Here is a 21,759-nt window from a genome sequence, read left to right on the forward strand (position 1 = left end):
GGGTTCCTTACATTTAAGCTAAATAGTAAATCTATAATTGTGTTTATATGTTAACGGTACAAATAAATTATTTATTTATTGTTATATTAAGTAAAATGCAATAGAATGCTTTTATAGTTGAGCCAATTTAATAGGCAACATTTGACGTCTATCAATTTTATCTTCATAGGGTGGTAAGCTGCTTAAAAACATCGATTAAAGCGAATTAATCGATACGGACTTTAAACATTTGTCAATCGAACTTGAAACACATGTCAATAATTTATGATGATTTTTATTCCCAAGTAATCAATGCATTCGATTCTAGATGTCAGATTTCGATTTTTAGAGTAACGTCTCTGGTATTTAAAAAGAAAAAAGGTTTATTGACACAAAATTGTAGCGACGTCAGTTCTTTAAATAAGAAAATGTTTATTATGTTTAGAATGGTTTATCAGTAAAATCAAATCCTAAAATTAGTTGCATCGGTCATTATTATTATAAATATGTAATCGTAATTGAAAAAAGTTAAGCAAATGTGCAGTTCTAACAAAACGAAATATCATGTTATTCTATGTCGTCGTTACTAGGTTACGTTGTTGAATTTTGCTGAACTGTCTTAAAATGGCTCTACTATAGGTTAGAGCAACCGAGTGTTGTTCTAGCGCATAGACATAGATAGACCACGCAAGTACCGCGATCTGTATGAAAACCAAGCGTGTCATATTTTTTGTACTGACCTTGACGCGTTATGACGTCACGAGTGCTTTTTAGTGATGGGAATTTCATTTTACGCTAAATCGATTAGGGACGACACTCGCGCGGCGATTCTAGTATATATCGTTTTCAGTATATCAATTGTCGGATAGGCTGTTTTTGTCAATAGTCGAAGCTTTTTTCCTTCAACAAAGCTGGCTTCACTAAAATTTTAAGAGCAAATTGTGCTATATTTTGTTGGAAACCAATCTTTATGTCCCGTTGCCTCGCGGCTGCCGAGTAGGTATACCTACTCGGCAGCCGCGATACACGCGACATGCGCTACACAGACCAAAAAGTTTGAGACGATGTAATAAAAGTTTCACTTTAAAAACAAACATAGTCTGAGCAATAAGGAGTTGTCTTAAAAAACTCCCAAGATGACACTTTAACTAATGGCGTCCATGTCATAATATTTATTTTTAGTACGTTTGTATTAAAATACTTAAAAGTTCTAGGTCAAGTCATATTAAATGACAAAAAAATCTATGCCTTTTTTCTGAAAAATTGCTCCTTCAAATTATCATTTTTCTGTTCGATTATAAAATCGATTAGAATCGAGAACTGTTGCATCAAATGAACATCACTAACCACAAAATTGGACAGAAAAATGAGAAGACGCTATTCATTGCTTATTATCATACGACGCGATCTTTACCGTGCCAAGTAAAAGCCGCAATGAATTCCGAATCATTCCGTATGATTTTCTATCCATGTTTGTCACGATCGTTTTCCACAGATATTCTTTATTTGATTTTAAAATAAATAGTGCATATTCTGATTAGAAAATTAATTACCGGTGGAAGGAAACATCTCCGATAACTCGGCCACTCACAGCCGTGGAGTTTCTACTGTTTATAACTGCGCAATTCGGCATTTTACTCTATTCAGTTTCACGTCTTTCCTTGGCGAACTGCAAGCGCGGACTGAGTGTAGGCCAGCGTCAAGTAAGTGTTGTATACTTAGTTTGGACACGGGAAGTACATACACTCGCGTAGTCTATCTTAATATATGTCTGTGCTCTAGCCTCTAAGAGCGTATACGCACTATGCGGGTAGCCGCATTGCGGGTAGCCGTCCGGCTGACCGCAAGCACAATTATGTACGTAATATTCATTTCTATGCGCACTGTGCGGTCTGCGGTAGCCGCATCGCAGTGCGCATAGAAATGAATATTACGTACATAATTGTGCTTGCGGTCAGCCGGACGGCTACCCGCAATGCGGCTACCCGCATAGTGCGTATACGCTCTAACTCTTTTATGACGAATTAAAAAAATGAGGAGGTTCTATGTTCCAATTTACATGTTTTTGTTTAACTTACGACGCGTTTGCAAGATTTTATTTACCAATTTAACCCAATTTACAATACATATTTTTAAATAGCAGTTGCAACTTGCAGTATTTATAGTACGACATAAAAGAGATGAAATTAATTATTTTGGAACTAATTCGTTTTTCATTATCTGGCAACCCTGAATTGGCAATGTAGCTGTCAAGTTGAGTAAAAATTTGTTGTTTTTTTCGTGAAGTGGAGAATTATTGAGATAAAATTGTTATTTAGAACAAGAAATTTAAATAAAAAGGAGACATCATGAAAAAGGTTAAATGTAGCGGTGTCCGTGATGTGGTGTATAAAGTTTTTATTCGGTGTTTGTCCGAATTTCAAGCTGGAAATTTATTGACTGATTTGGAAAACGTTTACAAACGTACAGCAGAATATACCGGTGAGATTCCATTTATTTTTGCTCAGTACTACGTAAAATAGAATATTCCATTAGTGACGAGTGTTTAATGTATGTATGTATGGCGATTATTACGTTTTCGCAATTTAATTTGAGGTTATTTGTATGTAAACAAAAACTAGTTTTTATAGTGCGACCAGCACAATTTGAGTCAAGAAGTTATATCCAATCCAACCAGCCTCAAATAAAGTACCTAGTTTAGATTTTACTACATAGTATAGTGATAACTGTTTTTATACAGCTATCTATCTATTAATCAATCAAACCATAAGAAAAAAAATCATATTTACTGTATCATATTTACAGATACTGAAGATGCCCCGTACCCTCTTGCCAGTACTTCGAAACAGAGTGATGATCAGTCCTTTGAAGGAGTAGAATATTTAGATTTTGATGGATTATATTAATGTACAAAATTTATCTACAAAAAAAATAAAAATATGTGGTTTTCAAATCGCCTTGTTTTTTTCTACCCGACGGACCCAGAAAGAGGGTAATGTGTTTGAGCTGCATGTATGCTTGTTTGTTTGTATGTTTGATTCTATGTGCGCCTCTGCAGTCTAAACACTTGACCGATTTTTATAAAATAACTAATTCCAAATACATTTAAGTAAAATTTGACCTAGGTAGGTCAATTAAAATACTAATGTATTTTTGTCTTAAATTTACACTATTGCTACAATGAAACAATTATAACGGTTTAAATCGCGGTATTTATTTTAGATTATATTATATAGATTTTTGGATTTTTATTCTATAGTATCAAGATCGCTTGCGTCGCAGTATCAGTGTTGCTATATGAGCGACGGTGGCGCCCTCATTTATTTTCATCTCTTTTGTGTCGCACTGTAAATCATAATCTGAATTTAATATAATAGACTTGGCAACTCTAGACTCTACCGCCATCTTTCTTTGGTATGTGTTCCGCTTCCGTTGACAGTTCTTTTAGCTAAAATCTCCGAAAATGAAAGCCAAAGGCGAGGTAAGATTTTAATGAAAATTAAATTCAGTGTAATTTATAATGATTGTGACGGTATTAAATATTCAATTAAGTTGGTTAAATTGTATTTATTATATAAATATAATTAAAACAATGTGTTTGAAAATGTTTGTGAGTTGGTGTGGATAAGACACGTTGCCGCGATAGTTTAGTAATGTTTTTACAGTAAGTTATTAAAAATAAAAGGCTCACAACTGATTATCGGATTGTTAATGCACATAAATAAGTGAGAAATTGTGATTTAAAGTGTTTACTGCACATTATCCACATAATGTTTGTGCATTTTTAGGTTATGTCATGTTGTTACTACTCGGTACTAGTTTTCAAAACATTATTTACACAAATACGACTGAGTTTTTATAAGAATTATTTATTAAATAGCCGTATTTTATTTCAGTTGAGGGAATATGAAGTCATTGGCCGTAAGTTGCCATCAGACAGTGAGCCTAAGCCGCCACTATATAAAATGAGAATCTTCTCACCAGACCAAATTGTGGCTAAGTCTCGCTTTTGGTACTTCTTGAGACAGTTGAAGAAGTTCAAAAAGACAACTGGTGAAATCGTCTCGATCAGGGTAAGTTCATATTTGATTAATTTTTTACATGGCACCTTTATATTGCTTAAGGATAAATGCAGAGAAAAGCATGTTATTAGTATTTTTATAGACTGTTTAGTCAAAATAATATAAAACCTGTAGTTGTGGATTAAGGATTATAAATAATTTTACAATTTGTGATAAATCTGCATTTTAAAATATAAAATATCATTGAATAATAATTCACAATTGACATAAATTGTAAATAAAATTTTAATATTCTCATAACATTGCATTCAACACAACATCGAAGGGACTACTCATATTGAGTCGTAAAAACCGATAGTTGTAACAACCGGATTTGAATTTTCTCCCTTTCTTTCCAAACGGTTAAAATTGTCGAGTGTGATCTTAGTGTGATACACTATATTTTTTTGCCAGGTAGCTTTGAAATAATACGCGATTTTTCTTCGATATTGATTTGTTTTCTTTTTTGCAACATTTTACAATTTTCACAGTTAACTCAACAATAAGTAACAAAGTAACAAACTGACTTAAGAGATATGACGAAGCGGGCCTTCAGGCTAGGTACTGCATGCATGTGCTTTGTTTCTAAGAATTACAAAAGACCCTAAACTTTGATTACTTTTACGATAATAGCCATTGACTATTATACCGTGCCAGATGTGGATACAGTTACCTATTCAAATTGTTTACAATACAGCTGAGCCGGTCGTTCTACAGATATAATACTCTGAAAATATTAACCAAATGTGGTTGCTTAATGCGGTATGTCGTAGTAAACAATGTTGTAAAAACCAATGTTTTCGATAAGGCGGTCATATAACACTCAGCCAGGACCTTTGATTTTGGTCAATTTAAGGACGCTGTCACAAATCTGCGTTACTCAAATTTAGGTATCTAACGACGTAACTTTGTTCGCGGCAATATCACGCTCACGTAAACATAGCGCATTCCATTTTATAGACCATCTTCATACTTGATATTATTTTTAATTTTTGATATTATGTATTTTTATTGAAATTGATTCCAGAAGATTACTAGGAACTTTAAAAATTCTTTTTGTTACTTTTATTAGGAGGTACGATCCTAATAAGTATGTTAGTATATTCAAACAACTTAAAAAAGTGTGACTATTTTACATCATTATTTCATTGAATAATAATCTATGAATTGTATACAATATCAAAGCTTTTTAAGAAATGTAGAATTATTATCATACATATGATGTTACCAGCACTGTATTAAATCCGGCATTGTATACAATTCTTAGTAAATGTATGTTATTCCGAAAAATAGTCGGATTGAAATAAATTATAGGTATTCGTCACATAACACATTACCTAGGATACTCTTAAATCTGAACTTTTCCTACGTAGCAAACACATTTGCAAGTGTGGGTAGTTTTTGGGGTAGCTATTAACCAATATGAGGTCAAAACTAAAATCCAAGATGGCGCCGACGAAAATTTTACATCTTTTCGTCATGGGTGTCATTTTCAAGGTTTTGGAGTAGCTCTTAACAAATATGAGGTCAAAACTAAAATCCAAGATGGCGCCGACGAAAATTTGACTTTTTTCGTGATGGGTGTCATTTTCATGGTTTTTGGGGTAGCTATTAACGAATATGAGGTTAAAACCAAAATCCAAGATGGCGCCGACGAAAATTTGACATCTTTTCGTCATAGGTGTAATTTTCTTAATAATAAAGAAGTAAACTAAAATAAAATAACAGATTTTCGTCGGCGCCATCTTGGATTTCATTTTTGACCTCATATTGGTTAATAGCTACCCCAAAAACCATGAAAATGACACCCATGACGAAAAGATGTAAAATTTTCGTCGGCGCCATCTTGGATTTTATTTTTGACCTCATATTGGTTAATAGCTACCCCAAAAACCATGAAAATGACACCCATGACGAAAAGATGTCAAATTTTCACCGGCGCCATCTTGGATTTTAGTTCTGACCTCATATTGCGTAATATCCACCCCAAAAATCATGAAAATGACACCCATCACGGAAAGATGTAAAATTTTCGTCGGCGCCATCTTGGATTTTATTTTTGACCTCATATTGGTTAATAGCTACCCCGAAAACCATGAAAATGACACCCATGACGAAAAGATGTAAAATTTTCGTCGACGCCATCTTGGATTTTAGTTTTGACCTCATATTAGTTAATAGCTACCCCAAAAACCATGAAAATGACACCCATGACGAAAAGATGTCAAATTTTCACCGGCGCCATCTTGGATTTTAGTTCTGACCTCATATTGCGTAATATCCACCCCAAAAACCATGGAAATGACACCCATCACGGAAAGATGTAAAATTTTCGTCGGCGCCATCTTGGATTTTATTTTTGACCTCATATTGGTTAATAGCTACCCCAAAAACCATGAAAATGACACCCATGACGAAAAGATGGCAAATTTTCGTCGGCGCCATTTTGGATTTAAGTTTTGTCAAATTGCTTTACCCCACCAATCCGTTCAACAACCCATAAAAAAAGAGGATCTCAGTCAACATAATTTTTAAAACATAATTTTAAATTACAAATAACTGGAATATGAAACTTATACAGTTTACTCTTATAAAGTATCAAATATTTCAAATCACGAAAACGACAGTATACGCACAATAATCTTTTTCTAATTCGATTTTATTTTTGGGACGAGGAGCGATACACCCGTCCTTCCAAGAGCGCTTCTGAGCGCGGTCTGACGACCCGCGAGAGCAAAATGTATGAAGAAATCGACAAGTATTTTTAATTTAGCTTATAATTGAAATAAAATTTTGATTTAGATACAAAAAAATTATCACAATCTATAAAGGACTATATATCCCTCAATAATTTATAGGTAAGAAGATAGATTAGGCTTTTAATTTTCTTAAAAGTGTACCGGTTTAGACCCCATTTTTTTGCATTTTATGCGATCATTGTGCTGGGAAAATCGTATTTCAGTGACAATTTTGTATGACGTCGTACAATTTTTATAAGATGATCGTAGAACTGAATAAATTATCTTTAAATTAAGATATTACTTTGTTCTCACGTGTAAGTGCTTTGAGTTAAAATTGTACCGTAAAATAGCGGTTTTTGTTAAAAAACTGTTATAGCACCCTTAACCGGTATGTTGTTCTAAACGATGTCGCCATAAACGGTTTTGACTGTATTCATGTAAATAGTGGAATGTTTAGCATATAACAAACACAAATAAAAACATTGCACTCTGTTATTACTGTTAACAGCACTTATTTGGATCTAATCAAAGAGAAGACATGTTTTATGGTCTAAAATCCAAGATTATAAAAATATACCCTAATCTGTTAATTAGATGAAAAAAATTTTTAATGGCTGATTTCAATGTTATGAATTTATTAAACAACCTCTGCTACCTGTCTGCTGCAATTCATTTTATTTTTTTATTATTTATCTTTGGATGCATCAGCTTATTATAAGAAACAAATTGCATTAAATCATGGCTGGTATTAATTTGATATCAGCAGGTGATTTGAATAGTGCTTTTTTTATATATAGATTTTTGTTTATGGGTAAGGACCTGACTTTTTAACAGGTGCAAACTGCACATGCTCCTTTGGCTTGCGCATGCAAATTGCTGACAAATAGACTACTCCAAAAAATCTGTTAGGATGTTATTCTTGTAAAACCACCACTCACCATTGACAATACAGAGTAAATTAATTATATTGAAATTTATATTTAAAATTTTATTTGATGATTATACTAAAGATACACTGTTTTAACATGTCATTTGATATTGTAGAAAACAGGTACAATTTATTCAAAAAATACACTAACACAGTTATAATTTTTTGTTACTGCTGTTGTCCCTGATAGCCCCTTGAAATTTTAGTAAATACTAGCTGCTCCTCGCGGTTTCACCCCCGTGGCTCCACTCCTGTTGGTCGTAGCATGATGATCTATAGCCTTCCTCAATAAATGAGCTATCTAACACTGAAAGAATTTTTCAAATCGGACCAGTAGTTCCCGAGATTAGCGCGTTCAAACAAACAAACAAACTCTTCAGCTTTATAATATTAGTATAGATTAATATAAAATTATTATTAACAGAGAGATGAACAGAAAATACTATGAAATAGAACCTACCGCTTAGCTGTGTCACCAGCACCTATCATTTCGTACATATACTTAACCTATAAATATGCTTATGGGGACTCTTGTTTTGCCACTATCGCCATTTTTGTTTCTTTGTTTTAGATTAAGATATATATTGTTTTAAATGATAGCAAAAATCTTCTATTTCTCGTTCTCTAGCTAATAACTAACAATACCATTTCTCCCACAGGAAATCCCCGAGAAGAGCCCCATCAAGATCAAGAACTTTGGCATCTGGCTTCGCTACGAGTCCCGTTCAGGCGTGCACAACATGTACCGCGAGTACCGCGACCTGTCCGTGGGCGGTGCGGTCACACAGTGCTACCGCGATATGGGCGCCAGGCATAGAGCGCGCGCTCACTCTATCCATGTGAATATTTTTTGTTATTTGTCTTGATTAAATTATATAAAACTAGCGGTCCGCCCCGGCTTCGCCCGTGGTACATATTTCGCAATAAAAGGTAGCCTATGTTCTTTCTCAGGGTCTAAAGATTGTTTGTGCCAAATTTCATCAAAATCGGTCCAGTAGTTTATGCGTGAAAACCATACATACATACAAACCTTTCCTCATTATAACATTATTATATTATAAAGAGAAAAGGCGCCTTCCGCTGTTTGTGCATCTGTATGATACAATCTATGCAATGAATAATAAAAAAAAGTTTCTATTTTCAATTTATTCATATCATCACTGTTAATTATGTCTTGTTTTTAAACTTAACCCATTTAAATTTTGAAAACGAAAACAGTTATGACTAGCTAACTAGGTGGTGTGGTGAAAGTAAATTCGTAAGGATTATTATATTTTGTACCACAGTAAAAAATAGTCTGACACTGACTAGCTTCCTAACTATCTCCAAACAGAAAATATATGATCAAGTATGAAAAGAAACAAAAATAGAAAGAGAGACAAACAAACAAACTCATGTATAATATTATAGTTTTGTATGATAATATTATAATATTCATTTTACTATTTACAATTTTTTAGCAACAATCTTTCATGGTGCCTCCTTTTCCCAACGAACCTCAAATAGGACGTTAATGTAAACTTGATAAAAACCAAATATCATCAAATTCATATTAATACCCAAAAGTGTAATAAATATGAAACCATCTATTAAAAATATTAGTTTACTAATAATTATTCAATATAAGTATTAAAAAAGGATAATATAATATAAGTAATAAAGTTATTACTTACCTTTTAAGCGGACTCATGTTGGTAATTTCACTTATTTTGATGACATTTTAATTATTTTGAAATAAAAAATTGCGTATGGCACCTATTTAACAACGAAAAAAACGTCTTGCAATAAAACATTTATGTCTGATGGATCTATCTAAAGGCAAAAGATTAAAAATGACGCGTTAATAAATGACTTTAAATTACGGATATTTTCCTGTGCGCACTAATAAACGCAACCACTACCGCCAGCCCGGACTCTAACCGAAATAGCAAGAGAAACTTTTTTTTAAATGTTACTAGCTTCCGTACCATATTACATACAACACAAATTCTGTGCTTTATTACATTCAGCCGACTAATTATTATCAATTCCCAATTCCAGATCATCAAAGTGGAGGTGATCAAAGCAGCGGCCTGCCGCAGACCGCAAGTGAAGCAGTTCCACAACAGCCACATCAAGTTCCCGCTGCCCAAGAGAGTGCACCACCACAAGCGACTCAACACCTTCGCGTACAAGAGACCCAGCACATACTTCTTGTAATTTAATTAATAAAACCCATGTGAAGTGAAATTGTGTTTTATTTGCTTTCTGTCGTAGACATAATTACAGTAGAACCCGTTTAAGACGATCACGCTTAATACGATTTCTCGCATAATACCGTATATGCCAACATTGCCCCCAAGGGTATCTTGCCCGAAGATCAATTCATAAGAAAAATGTTAAATTGCAAAAATACCTTCATACTTTTCTAACATTAATAGTATTTGATGTAAAATAGATTATAGGTATGTCTGACAACAGTCTGACTATTGTGTGGATTGTGTGTCGGTAACAACTTGTAACTCGTCGAATATAATGTGTGATTTCGCGGGCAAAAAAGGAGGAAAAGTCAAGTGATAGTTTGTGCATGATGGCTAAAACCCCCCCTAGTCAAGTGGCTTTCTGTTAGCGTAGCGTTCAATAGAATAGACTACGAATGTATGATTGACGTAAGCTGTAGATAAACGTATCTACAGCTTACTTACTTTAGCTTACGTCAATCTCATACATTCGTAGTCTATTCTATTGAACGCTACGCTAACAGAAAGCCACTTGACTAGGGGGGCAGGTTATTTTTACTCAATCACTACATAGTATAAAACAAAGTCGCTTTCTCTGTCCCTTATATCCCTACTAGTTACGTTAAAAACAACCGACTTCAAAAACGGAAAAGTAAAAAATAAAAAAGATTTGATCGAGTTACTACATATTATTTGTTGAAGTCGGTTGTTTTTAATGTAGTTATTTTTATTTAATACTTTTTAGTGTATTTTTTCAACAAATCAAACGAGCCCAAACTCGATAAAGTTGGGTCAATGTATTACTGAGTTCCTATGGCCACCTTCCGATTCCATCATCAAAATATCAGCTCTATGTCATGATAATGTTTCATCGCTATCCAAGTTATATACCTACGTATACACAATTTCAGCTCAAGCGGTTACCGGGAAGTGAATCAAAGTTACTTGTTACATTTCAATTAAGTCATCGAGATCAGACAAAAATGCTCATCAAATAAAAACTACTGGGTCTATCTGAATAAAATTTTTATGGGACCACTTCGACACCATTCCGCATCAAACAAAAAAAGAATCACGTAAATCGGTTCAGAAACCTCGGAGTAATCGGTGTACATACATAAAAAAAGTGTTCGTTTTTGGTTGAGTCCCAGCGAAATCGTCTTAAACGGGTTTTACTGTACCTATATAGTTTGAGAAATGTACAAAGTTTGAATTAATTCTGTATATTTAAAAGTCGGTTGTTAAGGGGTGTTATGCGGTCAGCGAAAATTCAGCTATTCGGGCCTGAGGTAAGGGGTGAGGGGGGTCCGCGTTTAGTATGGAATCAACCGTCAACGTGCTCGAAACTAATAACCTCCTCGTTTTTTTTGAAGTCGGTTAAAAATCGTAAGCGCCATTCACATTTTTATCCAAAAAAGAATTAAAATATTTAGTATTTTCTAAATCTAAAACAGTCACGAAATCGAGAAGGTACAAATAGGTACCTATGTATTTGTGATTTTATACGAATTATTATCGTAAAATACGGTTGTAAACAACCAATCGTATTTTGGAAACAGTCATCCCATCACACATACGTTCTGTAATACATATTAGAAATTTCAGTGCGAAAAAACTTCAATATTTTCAATTATAGCTCATAGAAAACAGTCCATTTTGCCGTTTTCACCTACTAAGAGCCCTTAAATACACACAGCTAATATAACAACTAGTTAAATACAAACTTTAACATAGCTATGCAATTTAAAAAAGTAGTCTGTTACTTGATAGTTTTTGAGTGAAGATAAATCTATCGTCTATATCTTTCACACATAAGTATACTTTTGCGACTTTAGTGCAGCATCAGGTTGTAAAAAAATACGATATTAGTGTATAATAAAGAAACTGCTTTTAGAACGTCATCAACTCAACTGTGGTCATCAAGTAATACCAATCTTTAGACAAGTTTGAAAATGCATAAAACATTTTTTTTTTCAATAACATGTTAACATCTCCACTCGTTCCTGAGAAAAAGGGTCTTGACAGACAGACAGACGGACACTTAGTGATCCTATAAGGGTTCCATTTTTTTGCTTTTGAGGTTCGGATATCGAAATCCTAATAAGGTTTCCACATAGGCGTAGCCTGGGCGAACAGCTAGCTTTAAATAAAACAACATAGGTCCTGTAAATATCTTTATTAAAAAAATAAACATATATTATTATCTTCTATCTAACTAAAATTACAGTTCATATTCAAACCTATGATACAATTAGACATGACTGTATTATTCAAAGTAAATAGAAAGTAAAATTTTATATAAAACAACGGAAGTAGGGAATACAAGCTTAAAATTTAATAATTTCTAATAGGTATGTAAAATCGACCTGTTTTCCTTAGCCAAATGGAGAACAGAAGTTGTACCTACTACTACATATTTCTTTTTTATTCCTTTATATGGAACAATTTTATAAAACATTGCACTGAATATTATATGATACATATCACTACAAAGTATAAAACAAAGTCGCTTTCTCTGTCCCTATGTCCCTTTGTATGCTTAAATATTTAAAACTACTCAACGGATTTTGATGCCGTCTTTTTTAATAGATAGTGATTCAAGAGGAAGGTTTGAGTATATAATTTATTAGGTTTTAGACACAGCGGGCGAAGCCGCGGGCGGTAAGCTAGTTATAACATAAAATGTGACAATATTGATGTTTATGAAAGAGCAGATAGACTTACAATAATAATAGTAATTCAGTCTGCCTCTATATAAATTATCAGGAATCTCAATAACATTGATTAGTATTAAATATACACAATATAATTTTTTATAAAAAAAAATCATACAATGACATAATTCAGTACATTGTCTCACTCCCTCCTATTTTTCTCACACTCGTAAAAATGCATCAATATGAATGCAATGGAATAAAAGACAGGATAGTACCAAATTCGTTTTTTGTGACTCGTATTTTTAAATAAATAATAATCAATATAATTGGCGATAAAAAAATTTAATTGATTAAAAATTTGAATTAATTGGCGATAAAAAATTTAAATAAATAATAATCAATATAATAATTGGCGATAAAAAACCTTATCTTTCACAAAACCCTGTTTTATACGCTTTTAATAAATGTGGCGCCGAAATAAGTTAGCCTAAATATTTTGAAAATTTTAAATTACACAGTCTCACAATAAATGCGCCTCTAACGATATCTACCAAGCCGTTTATGTTACAGAGCACACAAAAACAAATAGAAATTATACTTTAAAATGTTTGAGATTTTTATAATAAAATAATACGGAAATAAAATGGAACCCAATAATTTCATGAAAAATAACTATTTTCTGAATCAAATATTAGGTATACAATATTTAAAGCGTGATACTTTAAAATATTAAACTAACAAATTTTATTACAATAGTATTCTATTTAGGGCTAGTCTAATTAATACATATAAAACAATTTACATACATAAAAAACATCGAGATTTTTGTTACTTGACTAATATTTTTTTTATCTAAATCGCTAGGATTTTTAACGCTAATTTAGAGGCGGCTCTCTTCGCTTGAAATTTGTTTGAGCCCACGCCATATACCGTGTGCCTTTTCCCTTGCTTCGAGAAAGACAACGGTACCATGACTTTACGTACTCCAGTAGATGTCTCTATAGGTTTTCTGAAAAAAAATATAGGTATTAAGAAAAAGAACAATTAGCATCTAATAGAAATGTTACTCTACCGTTGAAACAAATACATTTTTGGGTATAGAGGTAAGGAGTATGGAAGACGAGTAAAAAATTGACAAGTTTTTTACTGCAAATTAGTTAAAAAAAATATGGCGCTGGTGTAGACCACGTATGCTATGAATATAGCAGTTGTCGGCAGATTATAAATTTACATACATACATAATTGGTAAACTTGAGAACTCCATAATGATACAACAAACTGCTTACAGAATGTCAAGAATTTCAAAGAAAACGCAAAATAATTTTTGGTGCTTTTTTTTAACAATTTTTTGGACATGGTTGGACTATGGTTTCTTCATTCCCAAAAATAATTAAATGCTAAAAAATGACAACAAGTAAAGTCCATTATTTTATTGATTTTGCTGGACAGGAAGACTGGCGGTTCACGCTAAATTATAACATACTAGCAGTCCGCCCCGGCTTCGCCCGTGGTACCTACATGTTTACTTTTTCTCTCCATAAGAACCAATCTCGTACTTCAAGGAATATTATAAAAAAAGAATTATCGAAATCGGTCTAGCTATTCACGCGTGATGCCGTGACCATGGGAAATAGGGATTCATTTTTATATTACATATAACATACTAGATTTCCGCCCGCGGCTTCGTCCGCGTTTTCAAAGGAAAACCCACATCGTTCCCGTTCCCGTGGGATTTCCGGGATCAAACCTATCCTATGTGTTATTCTGATGTATAAGCTATATTGTGGTAAAGTTTCATTCAAATCCATTCAGTAGTTTTTACGTGAAAGAGTAACAAACATCCATACATCCATACAAACTTTCGCCTTTATAATACACTAGCGGTCCGCCCCGGCTTCGCCCGTGGTACACATATTTACGTTTTCTCTACGTAAAAACTACTACTAGGAACTTACTTCAAGGAATATAATAAAAAAAGAATTATCGAAATCGGTTCAGCCGTTCTCGAGTTATGCGCTTACCAACACATTTTGCGATTCATTTTTATATATAAGATAGTATATTGTGATGATGTGATTGTGATTGTGATGTGATTTTATGAAGTCAATAAACATTTATTTACTTACTCAAAATTCGGGCAAGCATACACCATTTCGTGCAAGACTCGCACGGGTTGTTTCGGCACGCGTTGTGAGAAACTGGCTATTTCCTTCCACATAATACGGTATATAACGCGCCATACTGTATCTAGACACCCTTTGCTGTCTAAGTAAATAGCGCCTACTAACGACTCGAATATATCACTCACCGCCTGGAATATTGATATAAAATAATTACATTATTATTATATTTAAATATAAAATAATTACATTATTATTATTTAATAATTACATTATTTATATATTGATATAAAATATTACATTATTATTTTTATTACATAAAATCAGTTCTGAGAAAAATTTGGAATGTTTCGAATTACTTTTAACGAAGTGAATCGAGAGGGTTTGAGGTACTTGTTTCCAGAAAAAATTGGTTGTTTGTAAAGTAGGTTTACGATCGAGATGTTTACGTGATAACGTGTTATTGGTGGCAGTGCTCGAGATGAGACGGGAGATCGGTCCGTCTCTCTCTCGTTATACCTTTTTTTTTTTTTTTTTTTTTTTTTTTTTTTTTTTTTTTTATAGTGGGGAAATCTTCTTAGATACCCCCGGCTCCCGGGGATGGAGCCGTGGTTATGTCGGATTCCTACCGACTAAAACCCCACTCTGTTCCATCGCGCTGCTTTGGACGGAACTGCGGGAACGGTTACGACTCTACCGCGTGTCCCGCCCAGCAGATGCCCGTTTCCAGGCCCACCACTAGAACCCCCCTCGCTGGTGGCTGCTGGAACGAAGGCTTACGCCACCAACGCGCAGACAATGGATTTTGCCCCGCTCCATCATCCGCGTTCCCCCGAACCCCCGACCCCATCACCGTCCGGCCAGAGGGTGCACGCCGGAAGGTCCTCCGATGTGTGAAATACACGTCGGGGGACCCTCCGGCGCACTTTTATAGAGATTACCTCGCAGCCCCCACCTCACCAGAGGTGGCGGCCCTCGGTCCGGCCCCACGGACCGGATTACGAGTTGGCAGACGGCCGTTTTACAGCGGCCGCCGCCCCACACCTCTCTGCAGGAGTCTCCGCGCGTCATCACAATGACGCGTCGGGATCCCGCCCTCCGCTGCACGGCGTGGCTTGCTAAAACAGCGAGCCCGCCGCGCCGCGACCTCTGGCCGCCATCCACCGCCGCATAAAAGCCGGCTCCTCTCTGGCCCACAAACAGGACCTCTGCCGTCGGGTCAGTCGAGGCTTTCCAACCCCAACTGCCGTTCAGCGCCACCTTTGCCTAGCGGACACGGGGTCCACCAAGCCACGACCTCTGGCCGCCATCCCACGCCGCACACAGCGGCCGCTGGGCCACACCTAGCCCTGGCCGTCGGGCCGGTCGAATCTCCCCGACTCTAAACCAGCCGTTCAGCCCCTCGCTGGTCCAATTTCGCTTCACTCAGAGGGCCATAACTCTGAGCTACTGAGCCCCTCCGCCGCGACAAGGCCTGGACCGTTGGGGGGCTCTCTCGTTATACCTGCGATCGCGCTCGTGAGGTTTTAGTCATTAGTGTGACACAAGTTTCTGAACATGTCACCCGACTAAAACGATTTTAAAAACGTTATCTCGTTAAAATTAACATATTAACATAAATTAACAAAGTCTTCAGTTTTCTATACAGATATGTAAATAAAATTTCATATAGACAAAATATAATGTCCATGTACCTTAGGAACCTCAACATATTCAGCAATTTGGCACTCCTCTTCATCAATAAGGTATAGAACATCTTCTTGTATTTCATAATCTCTTTGTTCTTGATGCTCCACGAATGTTAGTATCGCGTTATCCAACACAGGGTTTATGTTTGACAACAGGAACCTAGCAAATTAACAAAAATTAGATTTGTTTTTTAGTAAAAATAGTGCGAGTAAATTGATGATTCCATTAGATAATTTAATTCAATAATAAATTTTAATTATATTTTCAATAAAAAAGTTAATTTAATTCTTTATGACAGCTGTTTCATGTTTGATTGAGATTTTATGACACTAATTTAGTTTAAAAATCTTGTAAGACACTTTACAAGAAGAAGAAATTACGTTATCCAACATATATTTTAGCTTAATAAACGTAAACGACAAAGTAAAAAAGTCTTCATTATGTGTTTTATTTTATGTAATTTGCGATACGTAAAAAAAACGTACTTATGCAGTCCCAATTTTACAACATACGACGCAAACGTAACATTATTAACAAGCGCCGATCTCAAATCCGTCAACTCTCCGGGTTTCAAATCGCCGCAATTTTCAAATATATGTGACGTAATTAGGAAATCCAAGATGGCGTCGCCGAGGAACTCTAGACGTTCATACGAACGCGTGTAACGGTTGCGTATGTATGATGGATGCGATAATGCCTGGAAAAAACAATTAATTTTAATTATATTGGTGAATCTCTTGGTCAATGGACCATTGACCATAGAATGAAAATTATATTAAATTACTTAAAAAAACCGACTCCTTTATTTTTTTTTGACGACATACAAGTTGCCACAATTACGTTAAAAAAAATTACGAAGAAAATTAATGAGGCGGTTCGCAAAGCCGCTGTGCAAGACCAATAAATTATAATATTACAAAATATAGAATAGAAAAGTTTTTATATTGTTTGTAGTTCTGCTACCGTTGTCCGTTACTCGCATTTTTTTATGAAATTTGCATGGGTATAGTTTAAATCAACACAATGTTTAAACTTTAAAGTCACCCATATAGAGGATTATTTATAGGGAAGTGTAAAATGAAAAATATACATGAGAACGAAATCTGGACTAATAAAATTAAAAATCATTATTGCGTAAGTCCTTTTACTATAAAAATATAATATCTTCTATCCATAAGATAGTAGTAGAAGATGTAAAATAAATATTTACCTCCAATAAGAAGCACGGGTCGTTGAATTTGTAATCAAGAATGTTCTCAATTTTGTCTCTTGTATAATTCAACAGGACGTCAACTTCCTTTTCAGTTATCTTTTCCTCTTTGATTGGAGTAGACACGGTCTTATGAAGGTATTGTATGAAATTATCCTGGAAAAATATATTTCATTTTGATTATTATATAATACCATTTTAATAGACTTAACAAAATAGAAGTGGTTTTGAAAAGAAACACTGAATTATACATTTTTTTCTTTTAATTTAGTTAGATACTTTTACATTTGTGAACCAAACAGTTATTACAACCAGTATTTATACAATTTCTACTAGCTGCGCTCCACGGTTTCACCCGCGTGGCTTCGCTTCTGTTGATCCTAGCGCGAGCGTGATGATATGTTGCCTATGCCTTCCTCGATAAATAGGCTATCCAACACCGAAATAATTTTTCAAATCGGACCAGTAGTTCTTGAGATTAGCGCGTTTGAACAAACAAACTCTTCAGCTTTATAATATTAGTATAGATTTACAAATAAATTATTTGAAAAAAAAAATTATAAATATATCTACAAAAATATAATTACCTCAGGTGGTATTACTTTCATCCATTCTAAAATTTTAACAGCTCCTTCTATACCGCCGCTTATAAGGTATGTACCAATGAATGCTTCAACGCAGTCTGCTACCGACTAAAAAAAAAACATTTTTTTTTACATTTTTCATTTCACATTTTTTTTTTTTATCTTGCTGTCATTATTGAATCAATCTAAGTAGAACAATTACAATGAACATAAAATTGTTACGTTGTGCAGGAAGCAAAGAAAACCCGTTCATAAAGTAAAATAAAAAATAAATTCAGAAATGTACGTATTGTGCAACACAATTTAGACGTTAAAATGCATTTTTTATATGTTACATAAAAATATGTTCATGTACAAGTGGTATTAAGTATTAACCTACAACAATAAATGGGGCATTTCACGCCAAGCGGACACAGATTTCAGGGTCAGGTTTCAGATTTCGGTTATATTTTAGTATGTTACACCTGTATATATCCTCGGTATGTATACGAAAAATTTTTGCATTTAGAAGCTTAGTTTTCAAAATACAGGTCTTTGAAGATGTCAGTAAGCGCGAGGTATGGGGGACTTTGAATATAATTATCAGTTCAAGAAAAGTAATTTTTAAATAAATTGATGACTGAATAATATACCCCATGAAATAAACTTTTTATGCTCATATTTCGAATTTTGAATTTATATTTAAATTCCTTAGAAAAATAAAAATATATTTTTCTTTGTCATTTTTTACAAACTTTGCGTATTTTTAATTTTTTTAAAGATTATTAAATAAATAGCTTCTATTATGTTTAAACTTCATGCAAAGTTCTAGAGTGGTCATCGCAGGACTTTAGAATCTACATGTATATAATGTCGAAGCGCGGCAATATCCCCATACTAAGGCTTAGTTGGTTAGCGCACCGTACTGCAGTATTTATCTCATTATAGTTAGTTAATAACACCGTTTCAGGTTTTAATAAGATTTTATAGTGGTAAATAACAAGCAAGAAAATATTACTTTAGTTTTCTTAAAAAAAAAAAATATTCAGTAAAGTAATATGACATTTTTACGACTTTGAATACGTATATCTCGTCAATTATTTATTTTAGCATAAAACTTATTCATAAATCTCTAATCAATTTTTAAAGACCTATCTGTTGACACTTCATTTAATTCAAATTTCTAGAATTTATTTTTTGTCCCCGTTTCTATAAATATTGCAGTGCGACGCGCTAGGCGCTAGTATGAGGATATTGCCGCGCTTCGACATTATAATACATGTAGCTTCTAAACTTCTGCGATGACCACTCTAGAACTTTGCATGAAGTTTAAGCATAATATAAGCTATTTATTAAATGATCTTTAAAAAAATTAAAAATACGCAAAGTTTGTAAAAAATGACAAAGAAAAATATATTTTAATTTTTCTAAGGAATTTAAATATAAATTCAAAATTCGAAATATGAGCATAAAAAGTTTATTTCATGGGGTATATTATTCAGTCATCAATTTATTTAAAAATTACTTTTCTTGAACTGATAATTACATTCAAAGTCCCCCATACCTCGCGCTTACTGACATCTTCAAAGACCTGTATTTTGAAAACTAAGCTTCTAAATGCAAAAATTTTTCGTATACATACCGAGGATATATACAGGTGTAACATACTAAAATATAACCGAAATCTGAAACCTGACCCTGAAATCTGTGTCCGCTTGGCGTGAAATGCCCCAAATATAAAAATAAATTGATCGATTTTCATAAATTTAAATAATAAAACGAATATATATTTTCATTAAAAATTGAACAATTCTGCCTTAATTTCATACACTTTTTTTACACTAAACTTTTTCTATATTTTTGCATGTGATGTCATGTCCGTATTTGTATACCTAATCAACATCAACTACTTGAATGCAGTCAGAGACGTGACGAAGCGAAAATTTATGATATTTATAGATAAAAATATCGTAATAATTATACCTTAAAAAAATTTTTCGAGGATAAAATGAAAATTTACATTATACTTCGTACATCCTATTGCATGATTTAAACTGCAGATGGCATTGCAAAATTTAAACTCTTTTTAAATTTGTCACTATACAAGTATAATAAACCTATTATTTTTATCATCCACGCAAATTCATTGATATTTTTGTTCTTTATTATTCTTCGATGTTGGTAACTAGTTCTATTCTATTTTTTTTATTATATTGCACGTGCGGCATGAAATTCTGAAATGTCCATTCCTAGAGAACCTGGCAGTTATTTTTACAACTGACAAAAGTACATATGGCTTTTGTAACTAATTACGATTACTTCCGATATTCTATAAGATTTACTTGTTTTTTTTTTAATGAAGCATTATACACAAAAGACAATTACTATTTTGGGTTACCTGGAAGAGATGGCTCTGTAGCCAAAGGTCGCCCATTGTGCAATTTATGTGTATTCCATTTTATGTAATATCTGTAATTTGGTGTGTACAATAAAGTTCTCATTCATTCATTCATTCATTCATTACCTTGTCGGACACAGCTTGCGCGCCAACATATCCCTGCATGGCATTCTGGACCATGCCCTCTGGCTCGGCCTCCGCCGTACTATTCATGTCTGTAAACCTTTGCTCAACCATTTTCAGGCTTTCAGCGGAAAGGTTCCCGCTCAAAGCCTCGGCGAGAGAAAACTCCATACCTATTAAGTATGACGGACGGATCTGCAAAACGGAGAATATACTTATATGGGGGAGTATGTAAGTTACGCCATAAGTATGTACAATGTACATGGCTGTTTTTAAGTATTTTGGGAATTATATTAATTTATTTAGGGAAATGAGATTTTTTTAACAATTCTTTAAATTTATCTACTTACAAGTAAAACTTCACATTTCATAGTAAAGAAAATTATATATTATTTTATTATGTTACTCGAGATCATAGTAGCTAGAAAAGGGCGATGAATGAAGTGAGTGTGCGTGTGTGTTTATGTATATAAGTCCCTGTGTGTGCTTGATTTGAATTCGAAGTTTGTTCATGTTTTACGATTATGAACATGGAAAGAAAACACCATTCGATAATATAATCGGGATTTTTATTATGAAATTTTTCATTGTGTAGTACAGACAGGCGATGACCAGATTTTTCTTGCTACAACCACCTACAATTATTAATAAGAAACGATATCTTTATTTATTGTTTATGCAATGAAAAGTGACGTAGTGGCAACAAATGATATAAACATAGAAGAAAAAATATACATAATATTAAAACCGGTCATATGCCATGTCCTGACTAGCCGTCAGGGATATACCCAACGGTGAAATAATTTTTGAAATCAGTCCAATAGATGAGATTATCTCGTTTCAAACAAAATATTTACATAATATTATGGGAAATATACCTACTTATTGGAAATTCATTTTGATTTACAAAAAAGAACATTTTTAAAATACTGCACTATAAGTAGGTTACCTAATATTAAATATAAACAAAAAAACAAATACAATCATTTAATACAAACGAAGTCGGAGTAGATAGCTAGTTAATCTTACGTGTACGTCAACAATATAATTTGTTATGATCACGTGTGATT

General features: G+C 33.7%; 3 protein-coding genes across 6 annotated transcripts in view; 2 read left to right on the forward strand and 1 right to left on the reverse strand.

Annotated features, from left to right (window-relative positions):
• The window catches only part of Girdin (protein girdin), a 362,727-nt gene that overhangs the window by 280,971 nt on the left and 59,997 nt on the right, over window positions 1-21,759 (forward strand). The gene's annotated exons all lie outside the window — the stretch shown is intronic.
• Window positions 3,354-9,938, forward strand: RpL18A (ribosomal protein L18A). The gene is made up of 4 exons (XM_089703092.1): window positions 3,354-3,460; window positions 3,876-4,052; window positions 8,369-8,548; window positions 9,750-9,938. The coding sequence occupies exons 1-4, from the start codon at window positions 3,443-3,445 to the stop codon at window positions 9,906-9,908; spliced, it is 534 nt and encodes a 177-aa protein (XP_089559218.1). The 5' UTR covers window positions 3,354-3,442; the 3' UTR covers window positions 9,909-9,938.
• Dcr-2 (Endoribonuclease Dcr-2) overlaps window positions 12,973-21,759 on the reverse strand; it is a 40,371-nt gene continuing 31,584 nt past the window's right edge. For all 3 annotated transcript variants that reach the window (XM_089703039.1, XM_089703037.1, XM_089703038.1), the window contains 7 exons: window positions 20,693-20,884; window positions 18,193-18,297; window positions 17,606-17,761; window positions 16,881-17,092; window positions 16,401-16,554; window positions 14,713-14,897; window positions 12,973-13,594 (listed from right to left, as the gene is read on the reverse strand). In XM_089703039.1, the coding sequence (XP_089559165.1) occupies window positions 13,438-13,594; window positions 14,713-14,897; window positions 16,401-16,554; window positions 16,881-17,092; window positions 17,606-17,761; window positions 18,193-18,297; window positions 20,693-20,884 (1,161 nt within the window). In that variant the 3' untranslated portion in view covers window positions 12,973-13,437. The remainder of the gene's footprint in view (window positions 13,595-14,712; window positions 14,898-16,400; window positions 16,555-16,880; window positions 17,093-17,605; window positions 17,762-18,192; window positions 18,298-20,692; window positions 20,885-21,759) is intronic.

This window comes from Colias philodice, chromosome 14 (assembly GCF_061535455.1).
Source record: "Colias philodice isolate Cphi_HAF_F1 chromosome 14, ilColPhil1 Martin Lab GWU primary, whole genome shotgun sequence".
Lineage (NCBI taxonomy): Eukaryota > Metazoa > Arthropoda > Insecta > Lepidoptera > Pieridae > Colias > Colias philodice.